Below are 25589 nucleotides of genomic sequence, written 5' to 3' on the forward strand. Positions count from 1 at the left end.
AGAGAATTCAATCAGGAATCTGAAATGAAGAATGCAATCAGAGGCAGTGGGGACAATAGCAGTGACTTGTGTTGTCATGTTTTTTAATTACCTCCTTGATGAACAAAGGTGCCTTGATGTGTTTGAGAAAGTAATGGCCCTTTAGAAGTGAAGAAGAAAATTATTTCCTTTGCCTTTTGAGCTAGAGTTTACACTTAGAGACAAAATGGAAATATGGAAAAAGCTGAAGTTAAAAAAGTGAGCTGCAAGTGTGAGTAAATCTCTGATCTTCACTCCAATAAACCAGTTTTCCCAGCAGCTGCTGCTGGTTATGGGTTATTAAATTGCTGTTTCTTGGTTATTATATCTGTTCAGTTTGCTTTCATCTGTGCAGGAAAGGAGCTTAATTACCTTTCAGTCTAATTCTTCCTTTCTTTTTACTTAACTTTAGGTTTTTGGGCAAATTTTTAAGCTAATATTAAGGTATTGGTTTCAGAGGCTGCAGAAGGCTTTGTTGTGCTGCTGTGGATTCCAGCTGTACCTAAAGTAAAGAGCATCGTTCTTCTGCCTGACCTTTTCTCTTCAAAGTTCTCTGAGTCACAGCAGAGATCTAAAGATCAATTTCCATCTGTGCACTGTGGTGACAGCTCTTCTCTGCAGTGAAATGGGTCAGAAAGCACAAGTTTGATTTGAGATTGGAGGGCTGTGAACTCAGGCGGGGCTGGCACTTCACTTTCTGACCATCTCTGAGGAAGAAATCTCACTACAGTGCTGGCCAACATTGAGATTCCTTGAAACTGCCATTGCAGCACATAAATCAGAGTATGCAGGAGAGTGTTCTACCTGTATTAGAGCTACTTGGGAGGAAACCCAAATATTCTGTGTCCATGGGGACTTTAAAACTCCCTACTGAGCATTTACCTTTGTGAGCTGGGGTGGGTCTTTTCCACCCTAAAAGAATTAGTTGTGATCAGTCTCCAAATCCTCCTTGCACACTCAAATCCCCTTTGAGCAAAAGGGATAGACCTGACTCACACAAGATCATGTTCTTCTAATGCAAACAACCCTGAATCCAGAATAGTTTCCTTAAAATCAGGAGTGCCAACTACAATTCTGCTATAAGCAAAAGAAAAATAACTCAATAAAACCCTTGAAATTGAATGATAAAGTTAAAATGCCAGGCAGCTTCCTTTAGAGGTGGTTGACTGATTTATCAAACAGCAGAAATCTCAGTCATAACATTTTCTGAAAACATTAATTTAGGTCTCTTGAAAGCGAGGGGATATTAAAAGGCTCTTGAGATAAAAGCTATGAGATAAATGCAGGAAATCAAGTATACTATTTATGCCAGAAAGAGAAAAAGAGCACCTGCAATAGCCTCATTTGGATTTTGCTAATGCTGTCAGTTCCACATAGCAAACCTGAGTTATTAGGTAATTTATGTCCCCTTCCTTCTGCAGAACACTGAACAAATAATGACATCAGTGTTTTCTCAAACAAAGCCTACATGACAATTATTTATGCAAAATGTTTTTAAAAGTAATACTGCTTTATTGGAAACTACTGATTTGACTAGTGGAGGGTTTTTTTTGGTTTTGGTTTTTTTGTTTGTTTGTTTGTTTGTTTGTTTGTTTTGTTTTTTTTTTGAGGCTTTCAGTTTTCCTTTGTTTCAGCCTGGATTAGACAATGGATTTGGAAGTTTCTCAGTCTGGTTCCTACATTTTTTATAAGCAACTGGGAATTTTTGGGGAATGATTATGTTGAGGGTTTCTGACCATGTTGGAAGGCAATGAAAGTTGGATTTGTGGATGAAATAGCATGGGAAGTATTTTTAAAAAAATCACTCATAGGGGAGATGGGGCAAGGAAAAAGCCTCTGGATGATTTTACTGAGGGAATTAATCAGAAAAATAGAAATCAGAATGATTGACCCAATGTTTAGGCTATCAGAGCATTTCCACAGACATCTAAATATTTAAAACATCACTTGCTTAGTCATGCAAGAAGTTCCCTACCATATGATAAGCTATTTTATCCTTCATTTCATTAGCCTGTCTTTGCTGGTCTCTTCACCCTGGGATCCACAGGACACGTGGGAATGATTCAAAGCTGTGCCAGGGGTGGTTCAGACTCAATGTCAGAATAATCTCCTTCCCATGGGGGTGGTCCAACACTGGAAGAGGCTTCCCAGAGAGCTGGGCAGTGTTTGCCAAGCCTGTCAATGTTTAAGAGGTATTTGGACACTGCTCTTAATAACTTGCTTTAGCTTTTGGTAATTTTTTAAAATTACAAAATAATTGACTAAAATGAATTAATTTTAAAATTAACATTAATTTCAAATGATTTTAAAATTATTGAAAAAAATTTTTTTTTTTAGCTTTTTCAGCTCTGCAGTGGTCAGGCAGCAGGAAGAGATGATAATTGTTGGTCCCTTCCAACTGAAATATTCTTCTCTTTTCTCTTCTATTCTCCATGTTTCCTGCTCTGTCTGCCTTCATTACTTGCTTGAAATCAGTAAGTTTGTGTGGATGAACACAGGAAGATCCTGTCTGAACAAATTGAATGACTAGTTGATGTAAATAACAAAACAGTCAATAGGCAATGTTTAAAAGATATTTATGCTGTCAAGCAGTAGGATATGTGTCGGGAGTTTAGTTCAAGCATGGCTTAAAGAAAAAGGCCACGAAGCCATGCAGCTGAGAGAAAAGTAACAGGTAGCTGTGAAGCAGTTTCAAAGCAGTTTCCAGCCTGACTTCTATAAACAATTAGTCTCTCTCAGGCATCCTTGTATAAGCAATAAAGTTCTCAGGCAGTCTTCCCATAACAAAGGTAACATCCTCTCTGGGAAAAGATGGCACCCTGGGAACAGTTATGGAAGTTTTGGGAACCGTTCGTATCACAGTGAGAACACTGATTTTGTTTGATGTAAACAATCAACGGTATTGTAAAACAAAAGGAGTGGTTAGAGTTTTCTCTGTTAGCCTATCATAAAGCTGTATTTTGGAATATGCATGAAGTTAATTAACACTGTTATTTAAAGTGACGGATCGATCAATAAAGTCGGAGTTCGATGCATTATAGGATGGTCGTTCTCCCCCTCACTTCAACAAATTGGTGACCCCGACGTGATAGCGGACACCACGACGATCGCGGCCATCACGGGGATTGCGAACACCAAAGGATAAGTGAGGAATGGTTCAGGCTCCGAAGCAGCGGGAGCGGCAATAAGCGCGAAATTAAAGCGGAGGAAAAAAGGAAAACCGCCGATACGCGCCGTGCCCTGGCGACCATAATTAGATGGGCCAGCTGATACGTGCGGCATAGAAGTCTTGGAATACGCTGCTAGGTGAAAGTGCGCACTTAAAAAGAGGTATGGAAAGACAAGCCGCATATGAACTTTTTATTACATTTTTGCAAAAAAGGCAAATTAAGGGTATAGACTTACAGAAAGAATTGCAAGGTCTTTTGGCTTATGGTCTGGAAAGGGGAGTCTTTGTGAATCCCCACACGGTTCACGAGTTGTCGGAGTGGCGTAAATTTGGTGATATATTATGGCAGGCTACGTTAGACGATGATAAAACTGCTAGGAAAATGGGTAAATTATGGCGGGTTATTAATAACGAACTGTTGCAGTTTCAGGCGGAAAAGAGGGCTGCCTATCAGGCTACTGCCGCTCACGATCGTAATAAAGAATACGATCAAGAGAGGGAGTTTGATAAAGAGTCGGGGACTCCTCCTGGCCCTGCAATGAGGACGGTTTCATTACCGACCTCGCCTCCTCCCTCGGCAAGCCAGGCGCCGAGCCAGGCTCCACAGGGCGCTTTACTACCCTCCGCGCCGCTTCTACCGCCTCCTTTAACGAGCCAGCCCCCCCTGACGAGCCAAGCTCCGCAGGGTGCTCCGCAGGGTGCTTTATTGCCCGCTTCGCCGCAGGCTACGCATAGCACTTCTGAGTCTCCCGTATTGCTTGCATCGCAGCAGCCAGGGCCACAAACGTGTGTCCCGTTCCCGAAAAGTAATCAGAGCCCTGGGTTGGAAAACGATCGAGCGGTGATGATTGCACGGGAAAGACGGGATGCGTGGGCAGCTCTTGCCAAAGATGCAATGGACAAGGGAGACCAGGAGTTGATAAGCTTAGCGAGCGAACTGGCTTGTCCGGTTATTTTCACCCCCCAGGCTGGCGGAGGTATGCAAGCGACAATTAGTGCTTTAGATTGGAAGATGTTATCTCAGTTGCGAGCTACTGTTAGCCAGTTTGGCTTTAAAAGCGAACCAGCCAAGCAAATGCTCGACTATATTTTTGACACCAGTATTCTTCTTATTAATGATTGTCGTGGCATAGTTAAATTAATCTTTACCCAACATCAGCAATTGCTTTTTAACGCTCATTGGCAGGCATTAGTAAATGAATGCGTGGCAGTACAAAGACAGCAGGGTGACCCTCTCCATGGCGTCACTGTTAGTGAGCTTATGGGTCTGGGACCTTTCTTTCGTCCTGAGGCACAAGCCTTAATAGGTCAAGAGAAGTGCCGGGAGGCAATAAGGTTAGTCAGACTCGCGATGGAAAGGGTAAAGGAACCAGAAGAGAGACCTATATATATAGGAATCAAGCAAGGCAGAGAGGAATCATTTAGCTCTTTTGTTGACAAGGTTGCTGCAGAAATTGAAAGAGCTGAGGTGCCAAAATATCTTAGGGGAGTATTGCTCAGGGAGTGTGCTCTCCGAAATTGTAATTCTACTACTAGGAGAGTACTTAACACCCTAGGTACTAATTGGACTATAGAAGAGGCATTAGAGAAGATAGCCCTCATATCTACGGGACAGCAGGCTTTTGTGGTAGATGCGATCAAACAGAAATCAACGTCAGGAATAGGCTTGCAAGAACAGGCAAAGTCCTCTCAGAGTCAGGTATTAGCTGCTCTTGCACCTCACCAAGCGTCAGCTGCATTTGCAAATCAAATAATATGGGCCCAAAAATGCCGCTCGGACGACCAGGCACCAACAGAAGTCATCGCTGCAGCATCGGCACCTTCTTCTGTCTCCAACCCGACACCACACGAAGCCGCCGCGGGGAGAGAGCGAAGCCGCCGCGGGGGGAGCAGCCACGGGTGCCGCGGTGCCTGCAGCAGAGTCAGCCGCCGGCGAGTAAACAAAGAATCCAGCGCAGGGTGGGGGGTTTCGCCCGCTCCGACACACGCACCGCGGGACTGGAGCGCTTTTTGCAGCGGGAGCGTTTCTCCCTCCCCCCACAGCCGGCAAAAGCTTCAGTTTAAGACCTAACAGCCTAATGGATGTAACTTTTGTCAACAAAAGGAAAAGATCCCTGTTGAAATTAAGAAACCAGTGATGGTAAACAAGGAAAGTTAAAGGAACTTTTGTTTTTCCTGGCAGAGACTGTGAAACAGGAATCAGCGTACTGTATGCATGGGTCAAATTTCGGCCGGTTTGGCTCGGCATTGGTATGCTGTCTTGAAATCACCTGTATTGGCAGAGACTTTAACATCAGAAGCCCGGATGGCTCAGTCAGTGGAACATCAGACTCTAGAATTATATTTTGAAAAGTTTAAAAATGTTAAGATATGTTAGACTGATTGTATGAGTGAGATGTTGTGAGTGTGCTTTTTGATATAGAAATGCTATAGCAAACACGTGAACAAAGTTATTTTAGCTTATTATTTTAGAATCAGGCCTGTAAGTAAGTTATAGTAAATGCTATATTTTATGTCTATAGTAAGTTTTATCTGTTATTAAGTAGTTTAAGTTAAATTAAATGCTAAATACTATTAAGGTTAAGTTTGTTAAGTTTATTTGCTGTTAAGTTTCGAGGTCTGTTAAGGTTAAATCATATTAGGTTTAAGATAAGTTAGATTCTGTTAAGTTTGATCTTACATTATTTACAAATAAGTCTAAAACCAGTTAGATTTTGTTATAGTTTTGTTAGAATTAAGAGATTTTACATGTAAGTTCTGTTGATTTAAAATTCTATTAAGTTTAAAGATAAGTTTAAGTAATGTTAAGTTCTATTAAGTTTAAGTATTTTAAGTATAAGTGCTATTAAGTTTAAGTGATGTTAGATAGATTTATGCTTTTAGGATAGGTGTTTGTTTTATGACTTGTGTTCAAAGTGTTGTTGTGAACATCAGAGAAACCTTGCTAGCTGAAAATACTATTTAGTTATTAGAATTGCCTATTCTTATGTTGCAAAGAGTGTAGCACAGTTAGCCCATAGAATTTTGAAGCCAGTTAAGTTCTATTAATTTGAAAATAAGTCTGCTAAGTTAAGTATTTTAAGTGCTTCAAGTGCATACTACTTTCTCACCACTCCAAATCAACAAAGGACTGAGAATCGCCCAGCTGATGCCATTTCAGCCAAATGACTAAAGGATTACAGACTATAAAACCGATTTTGAACATTTTTGAGAAACCCAGGGAAGAGGTGGATGTGAAAATCTCAAGGACAGAAAGGATCGTTTTCAGACTTGTCATTCACCTCCTCTCCAGGTTCACATGAATGAAAACAGCTAACAGCTTTCTTTTCTTAGTCCAATTACCACCTACCGTGCAATGCCTGATAAGGCCGGACATTGTAGCTCAGCTGAGGGTGGTTTTAACCCTTTGGGATAAAACGCTGTTGCCGGACAACCAGGGAACTAACTGATTGACATTATTGAATCATTATCATCTTTCCATATAAAAGGACTGGCAAAAGAGAACTGCCTTGAATGTCACAGCCCACATTGTGCTGCTTGGGTTGCACTGTGTTGTGGAGGTTGTGATGAGACCTTTTGGGTGGATCAGTTGTCACTTTCTCGTTTATGGTGTGATACCTGTAATCATAGACATAACTGGGAATATAATTGGGAGTGGGTTCTACGAAATGCAACAGGACTCAACACTGCCTCAGCTTTAGGTCTTTATGAGTCACATGAGCAGAAAATCTTGGCTTATTATCGATGGGAGGTACAGTGTATTTTGAAAAGGGTTAAAGGTTAAAAACTGATAAGAAAAAAAAAAAAGGTCAAAGTAAAAACAGAAAAATGAGGTTTACTTTTGTTATATTGCTAGGTGTAGTGGTAGCTGAAGAATTAAGGGTAATACAGTTTAATCAACCTAGAGATAATGTATGAATAACACTTGCTAGACAGATTAATCAGTCGTCGCTTTGTCTCAGCATTGCCAGTATCGTCTCCTCAAGAATTCTGCAGTTTTATTAATAATCGTGCCTTATGTATGCACAGTATGGTAAATATTAAATTGCCTGCACAGAAAGGGTATACTGCCAGTCAGAGTGATGGCTACCGACAATGTCTGTTAATTCAATCACTTAATATTCCTTTGCATTCTCCACCTGAGGAGTTAGAGCTTTTTGGAAGTGCAAATGCTAGCATGACCAGCACTTCTGATGGTGGATGGTTTAACTTTGATTATTTTAATCCTCAAAAGATGAATCCATATAAACAAACATGGGCAACTTTGGATTCAGCCCTAAAGCCAAACATAGTGTCTAAACAACTCTACAGCCATTGTAAAGGCTCTAGCATCATGACACCTAAGAAATTACCTACAGGAATATTTCTAATTTGCGGAGATAGAGCCTGGAATGGTATACCTGCTCAACCTCAGGGTGGACCTTGTTATTTAGGCAAGTTATCACTATTTCACCCTAACATATCTGTGCTGATGCAATTAAGTCATCAGGTAAGCAGGCAAAAGCGTAGCTTACATGACTTGGACTGTAGTCAAATAGGAGATCCATGGTTCTGGAGTAAATTTAAACAAGTGATGGTTTCAGCTTTCCTACCCTGGGGTGCTGCAAGCAAAGCATTGACTCTAGCAAAACAAATAGGGTGTTGGGCTAAGGGTGAACTAAATAAAACTTCACAGATATTAGATATGTTAACTTCAGATGTACAAAGTGTTAATCACGCTGTTCTACAAAATAGAGCTGCTATAGATTTCTTATTATTAGCTCAAGGCCATGGGTGTGAAGAGTTTGAAGGAATGTGTTGCATGAATTTATCTGATCATTCTGTATCTATTCATGCTAAGATAAAAGAGCTACGGCTAGGACTTAATAAGCTTAAGGAAGAAGAAGGATTAGGTATTGATGGGTGGCTTAAAAGTTTTGGATTGGGACCCTGGCTAAGAAACCTTATAACATATGCTATAGGGATATTAGGAGTACTCTTATTGCTTTTACTTATATTACCTTGTTTCTGTAGCTGTATCCAAAAAATGGTTAGTAGGATGATAGAGAAAATGTGGCAAACTAACCTCCTTTCTTTTAAAGAAAAAGACGGGGGAAATGTCGGGAGTTTAGTTCAAGCATGGCTTAAAGAAAAAGGCCACGAAGCCATGCAGCTGAGAGAAAAGTAACAGGTAGCTGTGAAGCAGTTTCAAAGCAGTTTCCAGCCTGACTTCTATAAACAATTAGTCTCTCTCAGGCATCCTTGTATAAGCAATAAAGTTCTCAGGCAGTCTTCCCATAACAAAGGTAACATCCTCTCTGGGAAAAGATGGCACCCTGGGAACAGTTATGGAAGTTTTGGGAACCGTTCGTATCACAGTGAGAACACTGATTTTGTTTGATGTAAACAATCAACGGTATTGTAAAACAAAAGGAGTGGTTAGAGTTTTCTCTGTTAGCCTATCATAAAGCTGTATTTTGGAATATGCATGAAGTTAATTAACACTGTTATTTAAAGTGACGGATCGATCAATAAAGTCGGAGTTCGATGCATTATAGGATGGTCGTTCTCCCCCTCACTTCAACAGATATGATATCAATTTCTGGTATTTATGGCAAGGAGGCTGGAATCTCAATGAAAAATATCATTGAATGCAGAAATGCCTCTTGCAGCAGGGCTGGTGATGGGCAGGAGTTAAATAAGGAGCAGGAGAATAATTTGGGTGTGAATATCCATAGATCTGGCCTTGATTCTATCTGTTGTTCTATGGTATTTCTTGGAAATAAGATTTTACCTCTAACAGCTGTAGTCCTGATATCTGGTTCACAGACCAGCACTGCATTTATTTGGGTGAGTCCCATTCCCCCCAGCTGGACTTTGCTGATTTGGGCTGAAAGCATTCTCAGGATTACTCCTAAATTAGGTTTCCATCTCGTCCCCCTCCTCAGTTTTGGGAGAAAAAGAGAAAAATCTCTTGGTTTTTGCTTCTCTGAGCCATTTATAAGTTCTGTGACAGCAGCCTGGGTGTGGATTCTCCTCTCAGCCAGGTAAAGACTCTACAGCAACTCTCAGAACATCCCAGCACTTTGCTGTGACTGGCTGGTTGTAAATATTTTATTCTCTCTGTCTCTTCACAATTGACTGCTCCACTCAGTGTTTGTCACTGTATATCATCAGAGATATTAAAGCTGATTGTATCATTGATGTTTTACACTTGCCTGATGAAGCACTAATTAAATTAACCCGGCATTTGTGGTGTTTCTTGCTGTGCCACTACAAAGAAAAAAGGTGTCTGGGAAATATGATGTCATTAAAATTAAAGGACAGGTGGCTTCTCCTCCCCTTTCCCACTAAATAATTAAAATTAGTCAGGTGTAAGAATGAAAATATTTTTGCATGTTAAAAGACATCCATTTGTTTGAAAAATTAAAGTGATTTATGTGCTTCAGAATGGAGAAATTATTGAATTACAATAGAAATGTTTGCTATTCTGTGATAATTTTTATAAAATATTACCTCAGTACTTGTAATTATAGTTGGGTATCTAAATTTGAACTGTTAATTATCTTTAGCTAGCAATTTCATGGAGTATAATCATATTTCCTTCACTTGAAAATGAACATTTTAAGTAACAAATGAGCTACAAGCCACAGGTTTTTGGCAGTAATTGCTGCTATTCCCCTATTTTCAGGATAAATCTCTTAATTAACAGCTGTATGGCACTGTCTCACTGAAATATTTCATCCTTTTATAAAAGAATCCAGGGAAATATGAAAAGAATTTCTTAGATATGCAAGCAAAAAAAAAAGGTCCTGAGGGGTTATTGCCTTCTTAATTCAAACTCTGAGTACACTCAGGAATGGTTCTGTTTAATGTTTCTGCCTCTTCTCTGACATAATTACCTGAGCATACTCAACAACAAGGGCTGTTGGAATTCATGAGGGGCTGGGGAAATGAACTCCTTAATGTTCAGTTTTCCAGCCTTTAATTATAAATCAACTCTTTTGAGCCTGTTTGAGGTTCAGATTGTGTGTATGCCTCAAAAAGATATTCCTTTTTTTCTGAATTTTAAAAAAAAAGTGATTTCTTAGTACAGGAATCCTGGAGGTGTAGAGCAGTGGTTCCTCACTGGGATTTATCGTACCTGGCCAACTGAATTAATTAATTAATTAATTATTAAATATTGTCTGTAATGTTACTAATAGTATTATTATTTTAATATTTATTTATTTATTTACTTACTTACATTTTTTTTATTCTGGATTTATTTTACACAAAGGATATAGGGGCACTGTGGGGTTTGATTGGAAGGGACCTTAAAGATCATCCAGTTCCACCTCTGCCATGTGCAGGGACACCTCCCACTACATCAGGTTGCCTCCTCTTCTCCGTGGTGAACAATTCAGTTATTTAGGATTTTGAAAAATTATATTTTCTCCCTTTTCTTTGTATGTTTAAAAGTATTAATCCCAAATCCATTGTGTACTCCATAACAGAGAGCAACTCTAGTTTTGCTCTCTTCACTAGCAAACTTCATTCCAGACTGAATTGGGAATGAAGATGCCCAATTTTCCAGTCCCTGATTTTCCAAAGAGAGTTAATCAAAAGTCTCTCTCAAGAGAGTTTTTGGCAAGTTTGGAGCCCATTGAATTCTGTGACAGCACAATCCTGCTGTGCAGCCACTTCTTCCTTGGTGTCCTGGTTCATTTGAAAGTGGGGGTAAAAAAGGCTCACAGTCATTTGCCTTCCCCCTGTCCAATTCTACTTCTCTCCATAAAACCCAAATTAAAAGTTCCTCTTGCAGATGCTGGATAGATCAGGCTGCATTGCTTTGCACTTTGCAGTGTTGCAGGAATAAATAGGATTTTCCTATTTCTGCTGTGTGTCACACCATGAAAAGAGAAGCAGTGATTTCCTGTATAACCCTTCCTGCTCAGGCTGGGCACAGCCCTGGGGTTTTCATAGTTCTTTTTTGAAGCATTAAGGGGGATTATTTGCAGCACTAAAACTGGTATATTCAGTAAACTCCTTGACACTGCTGACCATGAGTTTGACAGAAGCATTCTGATCCTCCACTGTCCAACAGTTCTATGCATGGAGAAACTCTTCAGCCTTTCTTCTAACTGTATTTTACATGCTAGTCTGTATGCTTGGGCCAATTTCCTTCAACTAAGTTTTAAATTCTTCTTCTTCTCATTATTATTATTATCCCTGAATGAGTGATGGAAATACTTGGCATGGCAAGGGATTGAGCAGGATGTGATCCTTACCCAGGATTTTACTGATAATGTAATTACAGAAAAACAGGAAAGCAAGAAGTGACCCTGATCTATTGGTTGGAATTTGATATCTCCCAGTGTTGATCTGGAAGATAAAAAATTGCTCTTGGTAGGGGTTATTTGTTGTTAAATGTCTGATAAATGTCCCCATGGCCATAATTTATACTAGAGCTGAAGAGGCAGTGATGTAAGGCTTGTGCCTAGGCTGTGCTTAAAAAGAGAAATTATTAACAGTAATTCCAGGATCTGAGCTGGTTTAATCTTCTCTTTACTGTGTTCTCACAGAAGAGGAATTTTTTCAAGATTTCTACCCACAGAAATGGAAAAGTAGGCTGTGGAACAGGTTGTTTTTAGGACTTTTGTAAAAGGTGTCATGAACTGAACAAATCAAAACTTAGTTCTCATTTTTTGGTGGCAATGAGATGCATCCTGAGGCCACTTAAGGAATTTCAGGTGAGATGAGGTATCTGGAAAGGTACATTAAAAATACATGTCACCAAAAAAAATAAAAAAAATTCATAATAATTCACTGTGACAGTGGTGCAAGAACAATCTAATGACTAATGCTCTTGCTTTACAGATAATATAAGTCTATTTTTGTTCTAACATGTCTCTGTCTCCAGCATCTCTTTTTTGTTTCCCAAGTCCCTGCATACATTTGTATTTTGTGATGTGCTTTTCATGTTGCTGCTGCTGAACTGTCTTTCTCTGTGAAAAGAAATTAATAAAGCTAAGTCAAAGGGAAGGTGATTGACTGTCCCAGTTGGAAAAAAGGAATTTAAAAATACTTTGTGAGAATAAGCTCATAACATTCTTTGGGAATTGTACTTCTATAAAATGCTCTTTGAATTGAATTTCAGCATTAAAATTTATGCACACATTTGGTATCATACTTTTTCTTTCAAGAAAGATAAATATTTCAGTCTTTGAACAGTGTGAAACTGAAAACATTCAGCAGTAGCCCTAGCTGCTGGAATTCCTCAGTAGGCTGCTGAGCAATTCCAGTGATGAATGGTCTGTGTTTGCACTTGGGAAATGCACAGTAATCACTGCAAAAATAAAGCATTGCAGACAAAGGGATGGATCATTTTATCTGATCCTTTAAAAGGCCATTCAGATGGTTGTTTTGTAATTTGATGACATTTAAGTAAGTTGAGGGGTTTTCTTTAGTTCAAAAACTGCTTAATGTAAAAAAGTCATTTATTGTGTGCTTAGCAAAGCATCCATTAAAACTTGAGAGGCTGAAAATCCTCCTGGGGTAGTTTAAATTTCAGAAAAACACTCACAAAAGCAATTACATTTTTAAATGAATAATTTATTTGGGGTGCTTTAGATCAAATTCTTGTTTACAGTTTCTCACCTTATGCATTTCAGCTTGGTAATTGGTTTGGTCTGTACAGACAGGTTTTTCAGCTCACCTAAATTCCCTGTCTGGAGGGAATCACGTGTCAGGATGGGATCTGTGCTATCTCCAGATGCTGTCATCCTCCTTACTCCTTCTGAACTCATTTTTTTAAAAAAGAACATCATAGAAACAAACAACAATTGAGTCTATTGTATTTTTATTTATTCAAATAATGATAATGCATTTTAAAGAATTTTAACAAGCCATGACAGAACCTGTGGCTTTTCTCATGAGAGTTTTTCCTGAGTTCAGCAATTTGTGGCATCAGGATTTTGATTTGAGTTAGCTACGAAAATCGGTAAAACTATCTCGTTTCTTCATTCCTTTCTCCTCTTACAACATTTAAAATCAATAGTTTTTTGTGTCTGGAATTTGTATCAACATGTTTCTTGTGTTAACATTGTTTTAAATTAATTCAGACTGATTTTCTTCTGTTCATTTACAACAATGTCTCCAAAAAGGGCTGGTTGGTATTTTATATTGCTTTTTCCTTCTTTGTATAAAAAGAGTTTGATTTATTTTCTGGAAGAAGGCAGCTTAGAAGTGGTTTTGTATTGCTCTGCTGAATCTTTGGGATCTGTCCTCCTAATAACTTTTACTGGGACAGTAGGCAGGGTGTGACCCTTCAGGGCATGTGTGTATTTGCATTTCCTTCGTGCTGCAGCGATGTATGGACTCCAGCTAGTGCAGGAAAAAGTGCTCAGATATATTCTACTGATGGACCAATTCTTCAGTGTAAATATCACCTTCAGGCCCAGGATTCTTGAAGAGTGAATTGTTTTTCTTTATGTTCTTGACTGACATTTTCAAAACAGAGCCATCAGGCAAAGCTGCCCACAAGGGGTGCACATCAATTGAGCTGTCTTGAATTCTGCAGTTACTTCTATAATGGATATCCCACATCCCAGAGCATTTTGCTGTTAATTCTGTGGTTTTTGCTGCTGACTCTGCATGCACTGGGACTCTTGGGTCAAGCAGCTCTTTCTGGATTTGCACACTCCAGGGTAAGGGAAGTCAGTCTGAAATTCTGCAGTGTAAGGCTTCTCTGCACAGTGGTAGTTCTACAGCCATGATATTAGTTTTATATATACTAATATATTATTAGAGTATATTAGATATACTACATTAGGTATAGATATAGTATATAGTATATTAGATATATATATATAGATATATATTTAGAGAGAGTATATTAGAGTATATTAGATATATTTCTTTATATTAGATATATTTCTTTTCCCTTTTATATTAGGCATAGGTTCCCCTAGAGAAGTGTTTGTGACTCTTCTTTCTGACTTTTAGTTAGAGGAACACATCCACCACCTAAGGCAAGATCAGCCTTTGTGTTTATTACAAATGTAGATCCTGCTGAACTTCCATGTTCTTCCATGAGCACCTTCTTCTGGAAATCTGGCAGACCCTGAAAAGAACCCCAAAAATTTGGGGGAAATAGTCTTTTTAAAATATCACCAGATTCTCTTTAAAGTCCTTTTAGGCACATCTGCTGCTGCTGGGCACCATGCTGACAATTGCTGATAAAATTGCCTGGTAAATCGTATTAATCCTAAATATGAGTCTGTGTGAACTGCACACCTACTTTATAGTTTGGGCAATATTCCTTTAAGCCCTTTAAATTGCTGGGCATTGCAGATTGCCTGAAAATGAAACCACAAAGCCATTGATTCTTCTGCCTGGGAACGCTGCCTTCAGATTTCAGTTCACCTAAAAAATAATAACCTCAGGTGAAAAATAGAAATATGAAGACAAAAATATTTTTGGAGAGGGAAAGTTTTTGCTTCAGGATTGCATTTGATGTTGCATATCCGAGACAGATTTTATTTTGATTGCTCCATTTACTCATCTGGAAGATGAAATGATGCAAACAAGTCCTTTCCTTGTCCAGTGTCTCTCTGGAAGGTGTAAAAGCTGCAACAGGAAAGTTCAGGGCAGAAACTTGGTGCCTGAGTTCTCTTGTCACTGCCACTTGTGCATGTTCTATAGAAACTGGGTAATGGAATCTAAAAATGTCATTTAAATGTAATTCAATTACAGTGCAAACTGTCTGAATCCTTTTCTGCTTTGAACCTCAACATTTTAAAATAGGTCTAAAATCAGGAAAGATTTACTGAAGGTTGAAGCACGAAAAAGCTTTTGTGACTCAAGTTAAAAATTTGCTTAAATGTTTAATTTAGTGTCTGATGTATCCCCCAGAGGAAAAAGGTAAATTGCTGAAGGAAGAAAAAATTTAAATTTCTATGGGATAGGTGAATGTCTAGAGGCAACACAGTGTTTGCAGACATGTCAGATTATGTGAAAGCTGAGTGTATATATTAGAAAAAAATCTAATTGCTTCTGAGTGTTCCCTTTCCTGGTTGCTTGTATGGCTCCATAGGTAACACCACTGCTGTGGAGAATACATGTAAGTCATGGATCTTGTTGGAGAATGTCTTTTCTCATTCACTTCCTCAAAAATGTGATTTTTTTTTTAATGTTTGCAAGATCTTAACTGCTTTAATAAAAACAAAAAAAGAAAAAAAAGAAAAACCAACCAAGCTGTCGCAGACATTTCTCCAGAGAAATCCTTCCTTTTGGATTTCTGTGTCTTCGGGAGGCCAGAGGCCCCCGAAGAGAAGGTAAACAATTGTTATCAGCTGCTGTGGAATGCAATAGGATTCACCTTGATTGGCTCATTTTCTATGTTTATAATTAAGAGCCAATCATCAGTTCAAGCCAGGGGACTGAGTCCTTGGCCACAACTTTGTTGTGGGTTCTTTTCTATCTCTTCTTAGCTTAGCAAGCAGCTCTGCAAACCTCACTCTATATTCTATTTAGTATAACTATAATGTATTATATCATATATTAATAAATCAAGCCTTCTGATCAAGATACAAGATTCACCGTCTCTCTCTCACCAGCAGCGGCCCACTCAGGTCACTGTAATACCAAGCAACCAAACCAGCACTAATTACAGTTCCCTGCAGTGATGTGCTTTGCTTTTTCAGTTGCATTTTCAGGCCTTGGCTTCACCACGTTCTACCTGGCTGGAAAGCTGCACTGCTTCACGGAGAGCGGCCGGGGGAAGAGCTGGAGGCTCTGTGCAGCCATCCTGCCCCTCTACTGTGCCATGATGATCGCCCTGTCACGGATGTGTGACTACAAACACCACTGGCAAGGTCAGGCATGCACATGCCCCATTTTCCCATCTTTTTTTTCCTGAGTTAGCCATGGATTTCTGTTGTAATGCGACACGAAATGAGCGACAGTCCCACTTTGAGATGGTTAAGGTAAAAAAGGGGTAGTTTATTTCTGAACTCTGATATTTATAAGTGATTATGGATAGGAAGAAATTGCTACTTTTTTAACTGCACTGGTCAAACCAACAGTTTATCAATTCTCTTTTCTTCTAGAAAGGAATGTAAAACAATTACTTTTATATGAAAAGTGCATGAGAAACTCTGTTACAAAAATGTAAACATCAGAAGGTTTAGAAGAACTTTAGAAGAACAGGGTGACATATTTCTTTGATTTTTTCTGTTGCAGTACATGGTGTGAGTTAAAGCACCATGCTGTGCTATAGATTTTCCTTGCTCCTGGATTGATGCTGGGGCTTCCTAGCAAGGCTGGATTAGCTAGCAGTGACCTTCAGACCTTCAGGCCTCTGCCACAGCATCCTCTCCTCCCTCACAGCAGGAGTGCAACACCCATCAGGTCACTGCATCTGTCACTGTTGTCTCAGAGTCCTCCAAAGTTCTGTAACTGATGGAGGAGATTGTGCTATTTATCAATTACACACTCGTGTGACAATTCAGAAAACCCTGCCATCAATTATTTCTTTACCTTCTTTAGGGCCACCTTTGTAGCTTCCTTGCTTTAACTCTTGTCTTCTGCTAAGTAAACCAGCCTGTAATTACTTTTTCCCTATTTGCCCCTGTATTCCTATAAGAAATACCATGCATGGTATTTCTGCTGCTGTTATGTAGGTCACCTTGGCTTTCTGTGGTATTGCTGGGACTGCACTTGCTGGCCTTGCAAATTGAACTCCCCTGAAGGTCCTGAGTGCTCCTTTCAATTACCTGAAATTTCAGTTCCATACTGGTTCCATGCTGTTTCCTGTTTTCCAGCACTGTGGTGGGTTGACCCTGGCTGGACACCAGGTCTGTCACTCCCCTCCTCAGCTGGAATGATGAGAGAAAATGCAGAGAAAAGTTCACGAGTCGAGATAAGTTGGGGAGAGATCACTCTGTAGTTGCTGTCAAGGTGCCTGGAGCAGCTCCTGCCCCTCCTTCCTCACTGACCTGGGTGTCAGCAGGGCTGTTTCTCTCACATCTTCTCACTCTTCTCTCCAGCTGCTATTTCAGTTGTCCAGATTTTTTTTTCCAGTTTTTTACATCTGTTATCCCAGAGGTGCTCCCACATCCCTGCTGTCCCAGCCTTGGCCAGTGGCAGACCCATCCTGGGGCTGGCTGTGTTGCACATGGAGAAGATTCTCACAGAACCCACCCCTGCAGCTCCCTCTGCTACCAAAACCTGGCCTCAAATCCCAGTCAAAGACACAGCATTCTGTTAGTTCCTCATATAATTTCAATTAATTGCTGCATTGCTCTCTCCTTCCAAGCACCTTCTCATCTCACCCAGCACCAGAACCAATCTCAGCCACGCTTTCCCTCCCCCTGCTGTGCTCCTGCAGCTGCTTCATCAGCAGCCATTAGCTTTGACACATTCTCTGAGGAGCCTCCTGCTTTCCAGCAGAGCCTTGTCTTGTTTCAGGAGCCATTTCTCCTTTTCTCAGTCACCCTGGGGCTGGGGAGAGCCTCCAGCACAAACCTGCTGAGCATGAGCTGCTGCCTCGCCAGGCTGGCAGGAGGCACACAAAACACCTGGCCTGAGATCCCTGTTAGAGAGAAAAGGAGGAATGGGAAGAAATGTGGAGGGTGCAGGTTTGGAACAGGTGTTTGCACTGTGAACTGTGCCTTGCCAGAATTATTGATGGGCTGAAAGGTGAGCAGGTGATGGTGGTGTGCTCTGTGCATGGTGGAGGAACACTGCACCCAGGGTTGGGACTCAGCTCATCACAGCTGCTCCTGTTCTGCCTTTGAATTTTAAGGAGATGGAGCTGCAAACTTGTGGGAATAAATTACACAGGACTCCATTTTCTTCATGGTTCAAAAAGGCCCATTCTGTATCCACATAATTCATTTTTATACAGATTTACAGACTTTGTATGGGTCTCTAATTGGTTAGGAGTTGTCTTGCCAATTACCTTTTTTGGTTACTAACAAGTTGTTATTCTGCCTTGATTGGTCACTCAAACTGTCAGTGTCTACATGCTGAGAAGTTGGTTGTGAAAGATAATTTTCATTTTTCTGTTTAACAGTGTAAAAACTGTTTATGCAGGTGCAAGTTATCTGAGAATAGCACCTAACACAGGTTTATAGAAAAATAATCTTGTCACAATAACTAAGTTTTTTACACTTGATTGATGCTGTACAGTGAAAATTCTTGCTCTCAGTACCTTTAATACCATTGTAGTTTGGTAGAGCCAGGCTGATTAAATCAGTCAGCTTCTAGTGTGGGTAGGATAAGTTACTGTCTGCACACAAGCACCTTTTAAATTCCTGTTTGAGCCCCTGTTACATTAATTTGTGATAGATTCATTTTGTCCTTTTGTGTGGAGGAAGAGAACATAGGAATAGAAGGCATCTCCTGGGTGATTCCATGTAGTCCTGTTCCTCAAATGTTACTTACAGTCACATTTCTTAAGTTTATCTACCTCACTATTAAATTTTTCAGGTTTTCTTGCTCCAGCCATTCCTGATAAAAGGCATCTCACTTCTCTAATGATTACAAACCATCTATTATGCATTGAAAACTGAACTACATGGCCTTTGTTCTGATAAAAATCACAATGCCAAACCAGGGTATTTAATCTGTATTTAAGGACTTTAGAATAAAATAATTTGTATTGATTTACCCTTCTTTGCCAGTAAACCAAATGATTCACTATTTTAATTACACTTTGGGTTTTTTGAAATTAAAATAATGGAAACACAGGTGCACACAGATGATATGGACCTGTATCAGTCTTGTTAAAATAAAATGTGTTGTCAGGTAATTTTAACCAGTTCCTTTTGCCTCACTTCATTATCCTTCATGTTAAATCTGAGGCTTTCACAGAGTGTGTATGTCCACTGAAATTTTTCTCTTGTTGACTGTAAATGAAACACAAGATGAGGTGAGTATTTTAGTGAGGTATTTTCTGGTTATTATAATAACCAGAAACAGAAGGAATCCTCTATAGAAAATTTTAAATTGCCTTAGTGTGAGAGCTGCAAATATCTCATCCAATAGTCTTACTTACCTTACTTTATTTTCTGATAGGAGTATGGGATAGTAAAAAACATCAAAGAAAGATATTCAAGAGGTGTTAAATCAGTTAACAGGCATGGTTAGTCTTTGACCTTTCAGATGCTTTTGGTAAGAATTCATCCAGCTTGAGATTGTTCTTGGCAGTGTGCTTTTTTAACTGGGTGAAGATCCATGGGTTGCCCACCCACAAGTGGTCAGCTGTGATCTGAAACATCAGGAGTGTTTGATACCTCATGGAGGCCATTCTATTCCCAGTGTTCATCTCCCAAAACTGAGCCAACCATCTACACTTTGGGTGTTCAAAATATTGCACAAGTCCTCAAGGATGGATTTGATGTGTCCAGTGTGGTATTTGGTTCCAAATTCTTTAGGAAAATTCAAAATCCATATTTTCTGTGTTAAACACTTTCACATCAACCAAATGTTATTATTTGCAGTTTTCACTCCTGTCTGCCCTTCCTCTTGTAATGTGCTTCTGGTTTTGTCTTTTTTTCCTGCAGATGCTTTTGTTGGAGGGGTGATTGGCCTCATTTTTGCTTATATTTGCTACAGACAGCACTACCCTCCTTTGGGCAATACAGCCTGTCACAAATCTTATGTCAGCCTGCTGGATCAGAACTCAGTGAAGAAAGAAGAGAGACCCACAGCAGACAATGCCACTGGGCTGCCTCTGGAGGGAATCACTGAAGGTCCCGTATGACTTTGAGAAATGTGCAGAATGAACTTTTAGCCTTCTCACATTTCCTCCAAACTGGTCTCTTAACAGTGGTTCTTAATGTACATTTTTTTCTTTTGTTTCTTTCCTTTTTATAAAGGGAATTTAAATATTTTATTTTTAATGCCATGGCACCATCCTAGTTTTAAAGCTAAATTTTCAGTTCTTACTGACTTGCTGAATTATCTGTTTTCAGTCTACTGCAAGCAGGCAGAACTACTCAAGGGAAGGGGAAAGCACATTATTTAAAAGAATCTCATGAGGAGAATGGTTAAGAGAGTAATTTTGAGATCTGGTTCAGCATATACTAGATCTGGAAACAGATTTTCCGAAGTACTGAGCATCTTCTACAAAGTTCTGGTCATCTTCAGCACTCATTGATTTTGATGGGTGGCAAGTACACAGAGCACTTTTCATCAGGTGTTCAACATCTGTAATTTGATAATTTAGGACATCATCCTTATGTTTATCTTGCTGCCTTCTGACATTAACAAAAATCTCCACATGCTGGTGGAACTTTGTATTAATTATCAAGTTTTGCCAAGGTCTTCTGAGCTACTAATGACCAAGAAGTTGAAAGGTGTGGCTGGTGAAGTGCTTGTGAGAGGCAAGCCTTGTGCATTAGTAGTTCCACAGGATGATTCTCACCTTCAAGAAGCTCCATGCTGTTAAAATTGCCAACTAAGAACAACATACAGGATGGATTAGAAACTTGGTATTGACCATCAGCAATTTTTGAGAACTCTTGCAGTGTTTACCATCAAAACAAACTTGAAAGAAAACACCATTGCATTTAACAAGCTGAACAGATGTTTAAAACCTCCTAAAGCTGGGAGGACAAAGAAACACAAAGTTTTCTGTGGATCTCGTTGTGCCATGTTCATTCTTGTGTAGTGACTCACTGCAGCATTGGTGACCTGAGGAAATGCAAAGATTCTCATTCGTGACTTTGGACACACAACCACAAATGCCTGTGGTGGTTTCCAGCACTGTAACATTCCCAGAGGAAGGCTGGAGACACTTTTCCACCAATCCCATCCCATATTTTCAGCCCACCATGCTCTTGGGCATGGTGCTTGCCAGAGTTGGTACCTGAATTGGAACTCACCAGAATCAAACCACTGTTGGTATGGGGAAGTTTAACAAGTGTGTGACTGAAGTTAATTTATTCTCAGTAGGGTTCTGTTTGTTAGGAATGCACTATGCAGTATCCATCCTGTTCCTGTGAATGATGTACCTTTGGATGGCAGAATGTCAGATTCCAGGTTTTTTCTCCTTAGGTATCCTGTGAAAAATGCAGGCAAAATATTCCAGACCACACCCTGGCATTTGAACATTTCTTGGAGCAATCAAGATAATGTTGATCAACAACCACAATTACGGTGCTTCAGACTGGAGGAGACTGCTGCCATGATTATAATTTCTGTGTTCCTGTTGGAATATGCATCAGCCTCGTAGACATTTTGTGATTCAAACAGCTCAATGTCTTTATGTAAGGCTTGCCATTTATTTTCCTCAAAGCAAAGCTTTGTAGATTTTTTTTTTTTGAGAAGAGCTGCTTCCTGATTGGCAACACTTGAATTTTTATAAAAAGCAAGTAAATTAGGGTCCCCTTAAAAATAAACCTAATAACTGTGTACAAGAGGATGCAACCTTGCTGTGTATAAATTTATATGATATTTGGAAATGGCTATAAATAGGAAGTGACATTAAGGAACAGAAGGTAACAGGAGTGAACCCGGGAGGTTCTGTAGAAATCAGAAAAAAGCAAAGCTGGTACAGTTTAACTGAGCCAGAGGGAGGATGCTTCACTTACAGAATTCTGAGCTCTACAGCAGAGACAGTTGAACTTAGCTGTGGTTTTCCTGGTGAATATACAGTAATTCACACTACCAGCATCAGCAAAACAAAATTACTTGTTATTTGCACTGGATTTGACAGAACACCCCTCTGGTGAGGTTGAGATCTTATTCTAGAAATCCACAGAGTTCAATGGAGGTTTAATCTTCCTATGAAGTTTTTAAACCACCCTACAGTATTCTGTAACAAATAGTTTTCTATTACTTCATGTGGGAGGATTACTGAGAGCCCCAGAGCCAGGGTGAGGCTTAGCCATCAGCTCTTTCTTTCAGCAGGAGCCCTAGTCTTCCAGGTTACATGCAAATGTTAAAAAAAGAACAAATCTTCAATCAAAATTAGAAGTTTAATACTGATGCATAGAGCATTTTGCATGTTTTTATATAGATCTGGCTTATTCTCAAAATGGAGTGGGGCCTTCTAACTGTGCTGTACACATTCTCAGTATTTTAATGGCTTTTGGTACAGACAGGCTGTCTTAGGGAGGAGGAAAATCTCTTCCAGCCCTCAAGTGAGTAGTGGCTGCTAAAGGATTGGAACATGAAGTGTAATACAGCATAAAACCTGAAATTGCAGGAGTAATTGGTGATCTCAGAAAAGCAGTAAAGAATAACACATTTTAATGGGAATAATTCAATCGAGAGTCATAAAGGACACAATGTAAAAGGTTTGATTAAAATGTAATTAAAATTATGAAAGACTTAATGGAGTGAAACTTGTGGAGGGATCTGTAGGTGCCACAATCAGCAGTGCAAAGTCAGCATAGGGAAGGCATTTTTGTGGATCAATGTGTTTTACTCTCATGCTTTCTCAATGTGAAGGAAATGTAATGTTGTAATGCACCAATAAAACAACACATGAATGTGGGTTTGTACATCTGTGTGTTATCATTTTTTTTGAGAAGAATATAATTTAGCAAGTTATTGTCATTAATAACCCATGTAGAGCATCACACAAAAAAAAAGCCCTAAAGAAACAATGTTACTGATGAAAAGTCATTACTGATGATGTTAAAATGGAACAGCCTCCCTCCTTTAACCAAAGTAATGTTATTCAGCTTTCCTCCAGGCAAAGGTACAGTGTAAGACTGCAAGGCTGAAATTCTGCAATTGTTACCCAGCTAAACCCAACAGATCCCATCCCCTGGTCCCATTCCACATCCCAAATAACCCTGCAAGTGCCATATTTAATAACAAACGTGGTCAGGCTAGAACAGGAGGACAATACTGAATCAAACACAGCGGGGATATCCTGAAACCACGAGACTGGCAACCAGCAAAATGTGCCCACAGTGACTGCAAATCTCAGGCTCTGGGTTAGGAATAGAACATTTGTGCTGATTCATTCAGATTTTGTTGCTTTTTCTAATTTGACCCTCTATTTTTTTACCCTGTGCATAGAAACAATTATTTCTATTTAATGTGAAAAGAGAACCTCATTTTCCTTCTTTATATCCACAGCAAAAAGTACTGTGGATTGGGGTGAAAAAAACCCCCAAACCTAAGAAAAAACCATGTTTTTGTTTTGTAGTACTAAAATTCTAATGACTTTGGGAGAACTGCTCTGGATCAATGAGTAGATCACATCCTGGAGATGGAATAAAGCCTTTACATGGGTTTTTTGTCTTAAAATTGCTAAGCAAGATCATGTTGTTGGACAGTTAGGAGCAGCACCCACAGGCATTATCTGAAACCAAATTTCTTATTGCTCTTACCCATCTTTAAAAGATAAATTGTCTCACCTGCTATCCCAGAGTACACTCCACACTCATCTGATAAGCAGAATGCCTACATTGCTGTCCTAAGAGGCTAAAATTAAATTAGAAGTTTCCACTGGGATGCACCCAGTTTAATTCAGTTTATTATACAGAGAATTCCTGTTCTACAGGTGTGCAAATTACTCCCTGCTCAGGAACTTGCCCAGAACAGAGAAAAAACATTGTCATTTTGCCATTAAATTAAAATTTGCTCATATATACATATATATAAAATACATATCATATATAAAATCAAAATTACAAGATGGATAGGTAACTCCAAATGCACTGAATTAACTGAGATTCTTTTTGCAGATACTACAGGATTTTTGTTGAAACTTGTAGAAATAACAACAAAAAAAGAAAAAGCATTCAAACTGGTCCAAACTTTGAACCCAGATAACTGTAATAAAAACCTCTGAGCTGCAACAGATGTATGCTGAACTTACAGAAGTGAAGATCTGCCCATTATTATTTTCTGAAAAAAAACCTTTTCAAAGGGAAAAGCCAGAGGCATTTGGGATAACCCACATTACATAATCTGAGTAGTAAGGTAGGAATGGGGTGTGAAATAGAAAATCCTCTCTCAGTGCTTTGGCTGGGTGAAAACAGCAGAGAGATGCACTCAGCCAGTTTAGGAGGACTGCAGAAAGTCAAGCAACACAACTGAAGCAGCTCCAGGAACCTTAAACCTTTGGACTGAGTCTCTCTGTTAGTTTGCCAAAAAAGCTTTTAATTTCACTGGCAGATTTGCAGCAGCCCTGCATTATTGTACTAGATTTTTAACGTGGCCTGAAACAAGTTTATTCCTAGGAGTAGATGGGGCACAAGGACACTGGTTTTTATAACAGTGATAATCTCTGGCTTCCTTTTATTTGGCCTCTTGTTCACTGATGTAATTGTGCTTTTTAATTCCAACCCACAGCACTGTGCCCTCTGAGCTCCTTTGGGTCCCTGGCTCTTTCCATCTGCAGAGCAACTTCTCTCCTGGCGATGAGAAGGGGAAGAGAATTGATGGTGACATGTGCACACCTTCTGGATGGTGTCTGTCTGCCTTCCTTTTCATCTTAATTAGATTTCCAATTCTAATTAATGCACTTCTATATAAGCAACATTCACCCAGAGGACAGAGTGCAGCTCCAAAAAGGACAAGATGAAATTGCAGAATTGCCCAATTGAATCCAGACAAGCTCCAGCCAGAGAGCTCAGGTTGCCATTGTCCAATACACAGAACTTCTCACTTTTTCAGCCAAAGGGCATTTAAGGAATTTTAAGGCTTTTACAGCTCCTAGTTGTGGTTTTTTTTGGGTCCCCCATCATGGGGAGGAAATGATGAATCTGACTCCATGTTCTTAGAAGGCTGATTTATTATTTTATGATATTATATTAAAGAATACTATATTAAACTGTACTAAAGAATACAGAAAGGATATTTACAGAAGGCTTAACAAGATAACTAAAAACTGGTGACCCTCTCCAGAGTCCTGACACAGCTGGACCATGATTGGTCATTAAGTTAAAACAATTCACATGAAACCAATTAAACAACCACCTGCTGGATAAACAATCTCCAAACACATTCCAAAGCAGCAAAACACAGGAGAAGCAAATGAGATTTTTTTTTTTCATTTTTCTCTGAGGCTTCTCAGCTTCACAGGAGAAGAATCCTGGGCAAAGGGATTTTTCCAGAAAATATGACAGTGACACTCAGTGTTGCAGTGAGAAAGGGCAGTCAGTAAAGGGAAGTTTCCAAATGCATTTTCACTCCTGAATTCAAATGAATTCTCCCCCTGATTCACAGCTGGAGCAAAAGCAAATTTCTGTTTTTCCCATTTCTCAGGTTGTAGGCAGAGCACACTCACACCTGATCTGGGAGGGACTGGTGAGTGCCCTGTCACACTTCTGGTTTGGAGACAACAACTCAAAACATCCTGGTTGGCATTACTCTCAGTGACCTGACACCATTCAGACTGAGAGACAAGAGCTGCTAATTAAGGTCCAAGCCCATCAGATAATTGCTGGAAGAGATCTCAGCCAGGGAAAGT

The 25589-nt window shown here is 39.5% G+C and overlaps 1 protein-coding gene across 1 annotated transcript in view; it reads left to right on the forward strand.

The window, feature by feature from the left end:
• PLPP4 (phospholipid phosphatase 4) overlaps positions 1 to 22634 on the forward strand; it is a 52906-nt gene extending 30272 nt beyond the window's left edge. The window contains exons 6-8 of the mRNA XM_058810705.1: positions 15853 to 16023; positions 19717 to 19905; positions 21212 to 22634. Of these exons, the coding sequence (XP_058666688.1) occupies positions 15853 to 16023; positions 19717 to 19905; positions 21212 to 21222 (371 nt within the window). The 3' untranslated portion in view covers positions 21223 to 22634. The remainder of the gene's footprint in view (positions 1 to 15852; positions 16024 to 19716; positions 19906 to 21211) is intronic.
• The last annotated feature ends 2955 nt before the right edge of the window (positions 22635 to 25589 follow it).

Source organism: Ammospiza caudacuta, chromosome 9 (assembly GCF_027887145.1).
Source record: "Ammospiza caudacuta isolate bAmmCau1 chromosome 9, bAmmCau1.pri, whole genome shotgun sequence".
Taxonomy (NCBI): domain Eukaryota; kingdom Metazoa; phylum Chordata; class Aves; order Passeriformes; family Passerellidae; genus Ammospiza; species Ammospiza caudacuta.